The sequence below is a fragment of the Echinops telfairi genome, unplaced genomic scaffold (assembly GCF_000313985.2).
Source record: "Echinops telfairi isolate 266 unplaced genomic scaffold, ASM31398v2 ScPeMD7_5167;HRSCAF=5991, whole genome shotgun sequence".
Taxonomy (NCBI): Eukaryota; Metazoa; Chordata; class Mammalia; order Afrosoricida; family Tenrecidae; genus Echinops; species Echinops telfairi.
The window spans coordinates 1640040-1647109 of NW_022109066.1; the positions used below are offsets into that span (position 1 = coordinate 1640040).

At 51.2% G+C, this 7070-nt stretch overlaps 1 protein-coding gene across 2 annotated transcripts in view; it reads right to left on the reverse strand.

The window, feature by feature from the left end:
* Nucleotides 1-7070, reverse strand: part of UBASH3B (ubiquitin associated and SH3 domain containing B) — a 184938-nt gene that overhangs the window by 24212 nt on the left and 153656 nt on the right. For both annotated transcript variants that reach the window (XM_004716271.3, XM_030886977.2), the window contains exons 5-6: nt 5238-5407; nt 797-1005 (exon numbers count right to left, since the gene is read on the reverse strand). In XM_004716271.3, the coding sequence (XP_004716328.1) occupies nt 797-1005; nt 5238-5407 (379 nt within the window). The remainder of the gene's footprint in view (nt 1-796; nt 1006-5237; nt 5408-7070) is intronic.

The following is a 7070-nucleotide window of genomic DNA, read 5'->3' on the forward strand; positions in this document are numbered from 1 at the left end:
CCATGGCCCTGAGCTTGCACACATGGGCTGCCACAGGTTGGAAGTGACTCAGTGGAGTTTTACAGTATGCGATGGCCCTGAGCTTGCACACATGGGCTGCCACAGGTTGGAAGTGACTCAGTGGAGTTTTACAGTATGCCATGGCCCTGAGCTTGCACACATGGGCTGCCACAGGTTGGAAGTGACTCAGTGGTGTATGACTATATCTGTATATTCTGCCCAGCTACCTGGCAGAGTCAGGCCATCCTAAGCCATGCCCCAAACAATGCCCTAAAGCAGAGGTGGGGTGGTCCATATAGGGCCTGTAAACTCCTTAATACCAGCTCATGCCACTCACCTCTCCAGAGAAGCCGTGCCGCATTAGGGGTGAGTTAATGAAATGTTTGACCAGTATGGACTGTAGATGATGTTATAAATATACAAATCCCCCTTACCTCTAAAAACGTGCTGGCCTGCTCCCCTCTCCCCCTCTAAACAAAGAAGTACTGGATTGATACCACACTTCAGCCAGAAGAGAGAGACCCCCAAGCAGCTTTGGCTTAATCCTGGGCCAAGAACTCAGGTGGCTAATTCTATCAAATGGTATGGGCAGAATGACCCACCAGTCATTTCCCCAATGCCCCAAGCCAACTTGTGTCCTGGCAGTCTGCAACCAACAGAGCCTTCTTCCTCCTGGTCTCCATTTACCGTTACTGCCGCGGTGTGTGATCCAGTCCGTGCCCCGGCCCCTTCCTGGGAGCTGGCCAGGGTAGTGCTCTACACAACGTAGCAGGTGCGGGCCTTCGAGTTCGCTTACCCGTGAAACACCCAGGTGCTGCACTCGTCGGCCTTGGTGATGTAATTCTCAGGCAGGAGCCCGGAGCAGCCAGTGGTCAGGGATGTGCCATGGAGCCAGCCTTCGCTGGTACTGGTCTGCTCCATGGGGGCCATGAAGAGGAAGTCTCCAGGGACCAGCTCCAGCTCGTCGTCATTCTGGGGGGTGTACGGGTAGATCACCTGCAATGTCTGCAAAGGGAGAGAGGGGCCAGTAAGAGTGGAGGCCGGCCACGCTTCCGGTGTGGGCCTGTGTCCTGCACGAGCAGGACACACATCCAGATGGTGACAGTGACAGGGGCCAGCGGGGTCTACAGACTCAGGAAAGCCGGATTCAGACCAAAGACATTTCTTCTCTTTGGGGGGCCCTGTGGGCGTGTGCCCGGTGCTACCGGATGGTTCCAGAGCTCCCTCAGGCATGTCTTCGCTTGCCATCATGGCTCAGATGCAGCTTTGAGTCATCGATCTGAAAAACCCACAGGCCTTCCAGGAAACGGCTACACAGCTGCTGGGGGAGTCAGTCTCCCCATGGGATTCACAGAGGGCCCGGAGGAAGGAAGGGGGAAGCAAGTCTTCCTCTTCTGAGGGCACTCAGCTGCTTGCACAAGGCACGGCCCCTGCCTTCAAGGAGCTTTCTTTAAACCTGTGAGAACTGTGTGCAGCCCCGTGTGAGCAGCTTCCATCAGGGAACAGATGGCGGCCACACACGCTCCTTCCCTGGGCTCAGAAGAAGGCCTAGCGCCGCCCGCCCCACAGGCCAGGTCTCCTGCGGGGTGACTCCTTCTTGTCCCTTCCTCTCCTGTTTATGAAGCACATCGCAGAGCCAGGGGGTCATCTATACTTCAGAAAACACTGATTTTACCCATGTACAATGGATGATAGCAGGAGGCTTTAATCGTGAGGGCATTGTTTCGGTCCCATTTAACAAGGAATACTACAGCGGAGAAGGCGTTCACAGCCGTCCCTCAATCTCAAAGTCATCCATGGCAGGCTAAGGATTCTGGTTCAGGTTGGCCTCATTAAAAAAAAAAAAAGAGTAACCATTTAAGAAAACTTTGTAGGAGAGAGCCTTGCACCTAGAAGGAGCTAAATTATTTCTAATAAGACATGCTTCTCCATCTCCCCAGGTCAACTCCTTCCTCCTAGCCAACCCTGAGCCCTGGTCCTGTGCTAGGTCGGCCACGAGCTAATCAGCCCACAGTTATCAAGGTGATTCATCAGAACATGTATTAGGAGAAATTTCCTTCTGGAAGTCTCTAAGGAGAGGAGCCAATATTATGTGATTTTTCTCCAAGTATGGAAGAGACCAGGCACAGAAGTTGTTCGCCCCTCTGGATTTCTAATTTTCCTTCATTTAGGGCATCCGTTCTTTCCCCGAAGTCTTTTTTGCATGGCCTCTTCGTTCCAGACCTGGCTGCACTACCAATGCTCGCCACCTACGCAACGAGCTCTCCTAAACGGACCGGGACGTTCCTTCTGCTGGGCTGTAAAAACAACTTAAGGAGAACAAAAAAAAATCACAAAAAACTCTGAAATGTAGACGCTGGTTCGGTGCCAATCCTCCTAAGGCAACATTCCTTCCCTTTGAACAGGGAGAGACGGGCACCGAATCTAGACCCCGGAGACAAGTCCAAGCTCCTGCATCGCAGGTCCTCAAGCAGAGGATCGTCTTGACTGGGGATGTCTTTGGTCCACACCTGCCCGTCCCTTGAGAAACACGATGTGGCTTCAGGAGGGAGCCGATTCCTCCTATCACCTGGAACAGCGGTTCTCCACCTTCCTCATGCCACGACCCTTTCATGCAGGTCCTCAGGTGGTGGTGACCCCCAACCATGAAATCATTTCGTTGCTCCTTCATCACTGTCATTTTGCTACTGTGATGAATCGGGCGACCCCTGTGAAAAGGTAGTTTGACCCCCAAAGCGGTCACCACCCATAGGTTGAACACCGCTGACCTAGAACCTGGACGAGTCACTGCCACGAGCCCTGGTGGTGTCGTAGCTACAAACTGGACTGCAATCCACAGGTCAGCAGTTCGAACTGCTAGCCGCTCCTCAGAAGAGAGGACTTTCTACTCGTGTTAACAGTTGCCGTCTTAGAAAGTCACGGGTGGGCAGTTCTACCCTGCCCTCTTGGGTCCCCGGGAGTTGGCAAAGACTCGATGGCAGTGAGGGAGTTGCTGTCAAGCAACCCCATGTGTCAGAGTTGAACAGCTCCAAAATCTTTCAGTGGCTGATGTTTGGGAACTAGACCACCAGGCCCCCCCTTCCACAAGGAGCTTCTTGGTAGACTAGAACCATCAACCTTTTGCTTCGCAACCAAGTGCATTATCCATTTGCATCACACAGGGAAGGCGAAGTACACAAGGGCATTTGCAAATTCAAAGCAGGTAAGCTGTCTAAAGAGTAAAGGGATGAGACCCAGGCATTCTCCTAAGGCTCCTGGCATGCCACTGACCATCTTTGGCCAAAACGATTTCCTGCTCTGGACAGGCCCCTGGTGCAGTCCATCACACCTGCCTCCTGGGGACAGGGAGGAAGAGGTATGCGAGGAAGAGAAGCAGTCACATATGTCTGGAGGGCTCTGGTCCTGTCAAAAGGCTTCCGAGGGAGAGAGAGGCGGAGAAGAGCTTTATATGATCTGAAGGAACAGTAATAAATGAGCTTTTACAAATAAGAGATAAAAGAGGCCAAGTTATTTTTAGAAAATAATTAACGTGGGCGTTTGCTGCCTCTTTCCCTCCATGCCAAGTGAGCAGAATGTGGGTCAGGCAGGAAAGCAATTGCCCCGTGCGTTGACTGGAGGGCAGTGTCAATTAGAGGCTCATCCTTGTAAAATTCCACTGCCATCTTCTGTCTCTAGAAGGGTGCCTTTTGGGCATCCATCTGCATGTAAGCCCTGGCATACCGCCCACCCCTCCCTTTCTCTCAGACTGAGTGAAACGCTCCCCAACAGCCACTCCCCTCTGCTATCTTTAGGTTTGTCCTAAGCAATTTCAAGGGCGGTCAGGCTACTTAAGTAGGAGCAGCCAAGTCTGGATATTGTGTCTGCAGAACCTTACATCAAATGAGTCACAGGAGGCCCGAACACCCTCATCAGCCAAATCCGATGAACCTGCAAGTCTTGACACCCCCAGCCCAGGCCCGGTCCTCAGCCCCAGAGCCACTGGCAGCTCCTTCTCACCTCTCCAACACGATGAGGAGGAAGCCTGGTTTCGACAAGTCAACCTACCTGCCTGAGCTTCTGTTTCATGTTAAAAAAAATTCTAAAAGAGATTTTAAAAGGTTACATCCACAAATGCATCAGTACTTCTGCGGATGAACAATTGGAGGGCAAATATATTAAGTATAATCTTCTTGGTAGACATACTTTTTTCAGTAAATTATGGGCTGGGTTGGGGTCTTTTTAGATGGAAGGCTGGCCTTCCTTGATCAAGGTCCCTGGGCACTTTAGCTCTGCTCCTAACTTGCTACTTAGCTTTGGGCCAGTTATTTTATCTCTTTCAGTCTACGTTTCTCCTTCAGGTTAAAAAAAAAAAAGACCACGTCATTTCCCGTCCAGTGGGAAAATGCAGTGAGGATTCCTTGAAAGCGGGATGCTAGGACCATCCCAGTCCTGGCGCTTGCGCTGGGTCCTGTGGGTCCATTCTTGCCCCCATTGTGATGCACACAGACTCTGCCCTGCGTTTCCTTTGCATGCGTGTCTGCTCTCAGGAGTTTTTGCTGCTGCAAATGCTCAGTGCGCAGCTGCCATCGGCAAGACTGAGGGTTAGAATCCGCCCAAAGTGCCTTGGAAGAAAGGTCTGGCGATCTACTTCCTAAAAAGCAACCTTTGAAAACCCCATGGAGCGCGGCTCTCCTCCGACACACCCGGGTCCCCCGGAGTCAGAACGGCCCCCACGGCAAGTGGATGCATATCTGTCCTCGTTCCCTCCTGACATCAAGGCTTCTTGAGGACTGAGTTCCATGCCACCTTGTATGGGATAGATGACATTCGACAAATGTTGATTTGTTTGTAGGCCACTGGAACTGACATGCTTTCCTCAGCTAAGGTCAGGATGATGCTGTCTATCTACTCACACTGTGAATTTACGTGCAAGTAAGCATTTTCCAAAAGAGTTTTCTATCTATTCTCCCATGTCATTTTTATATTTCTCTTAATGAAAGAAGGTCAGGCAGACAATCGTGGGAATGATAGGGATAGGAGTCATCTGGGAGCCAGGGAGGAGAGATGTGAGCCTGCTGCCTCCCTCTGTGTTAGACAGAGCCTGGACAAAAGTTTGGGTCAACCGACTCTTGGTATTCACTTCCTGGCTTCCTTTTTTAGCCTTCTCCTGGCAGCACTGTGGAGCAAGCACTCCTGGTTCTGATTGGGAGGGTCCAATCTGCACCCCAATGCAATCTGGGGTCTGAGTCAGACATTACCTCGTGGTTAGCAAATCGGATGTCCCGAGAGAATATGGTGGCCACCCAGTCACATCCAAGCTTCACGTCAATGTTCTGAGCTAGTTTCTCTAGGGTGGGGAGGTGGCTAGCTTGGAAGTGGTAAGCCAGGGTCACATGCAGCTGCTTCTTATGAGGTTCCACACGCACTTCTGGAAGAAAGGAAAGCACAGTCCATTATTAGAATGTGGTTTTCACAGCTGTGGTGAGGATTTTGGAAAGAACCCAGCAAAGTCGGCTTCCCGAATAGCAAGAAGGGAGTCCCTGGGCTGTTTCCCTCTCTTCAGGGAGCAGCATGAAAGGGGTTGAAAGCTCTGAGTCAATCACTGAGCCATCGGGAGTCCTAGATGGAGCCCGAGAGGGTTCCCGTGCGTCGGCTCCCCCTCAGGACTCTATTGCTTTTCATTGGTCCCACCATACAGACGAGGAAACCGAGGCTCACAGCGATGAAATAAGTTCTGTAGAGATTCAGAGCCAGCTTTGTAATTATTCAATGCCCAAGGTGAGCCTGCTTCTCATTGGAAATTAGGTCTCTTGGTGTCTGACTAGCTCTGAAGACAAAGTGAGGAAAACTCACAACATATTTTCACAGCTTAAAGCAGGAGTGCCCACCAGCAGCACTTGTTGATCGTTGGGTATGTTTGGGAGCCTGGGTGGTGCAGCAGTTAAGTGCTCGGCTGCCCGCTAAGTGACAGGAGAAAGACACAGCAGTCTGGTCTGTAAAGGTGGCAGTCTCAGAAACTCTAGCGCGCGCGCGCGCGTGTGTGTGTGTGTGTGTCTGTCTGTGTGTGTGTGTGTCTGTCTGTGTGTGTGCGCGCACGTGGACATGTGGTGGGGAGGGGGAGTAGGTCTACTCTCTCCTACCAGGTTGGCATGAGTTGGCCTCAACTTGTTGGCAGTGATATGATTTTTTTTAATTCTGTTGGGGGTTGGGGGTATCCTATGTCTTACTGGGTAATTCGCACCATCCTTGGCTTGTGTTTACACCAAATTGTGATGCCCCAAATTGGCACAGGCTTTGATGGCCTGGCCCAGGGGCTGTCGGGGAGGTGGTCTAAAATCACTCTTGGTTGAGAATGACTGGTTTAAAGTGTGTCACCTGTGATTCTAAGGTACCCTCAAAACAAAACAAAACAAACAAGCCTGCCTGTGTGATAGAACATCTACACTTGTCCTTTGCACTCCTGTCAATGAGGAGACTCACCTACCGCCCAAGCAAATGTCTAAGAAGATGCAACCAGGTGGACTCCAGGGACTCTGAGAAATAAGGGCCTTGTCCCATCACATAGAGATCGACGGACTGGGGAAGGATGAGAACTCAGGCCTTTGGGTTTGTAAGGTGACCAGATTTTAACATTGGTAAAGCGGGACACCATTGATAAAACTCATATCCTGGCGAAATAACCACATGGCAGCCGAAAACCGTATACCCTAGCTTGTCGTGCATTCTTTCAAAAAATCGGGACTTTTAAAAAACGCTGCGGGATGCAGGACAAATTGTTAAAAATCGGGACTGTCCCGCCAAGAGCGGGACGTCTGGTCACCTTAGTTTTAGTGCTTTCCCTGTTCTGCTGTTGGTGTCAGCCAACCTCAAGCCAGCCCTGACTAATGCCAAAGGCACACGCAAAGCGATGACGTGCTCCCTGGCTTTGCAGCCTGCCCATGATCTGTTGTGGACTGGATAATGCTCTGTTGTGATCCACAGGGTCCTCGCTGACTGGTTTTCAAAAGTGGATCACCAGGCCTTTCTTCCTGTTCATTTTTGTCTGAAGCACCACAGAAACCTGTGAAGCATCGGAGCAATACCCCAGCCCC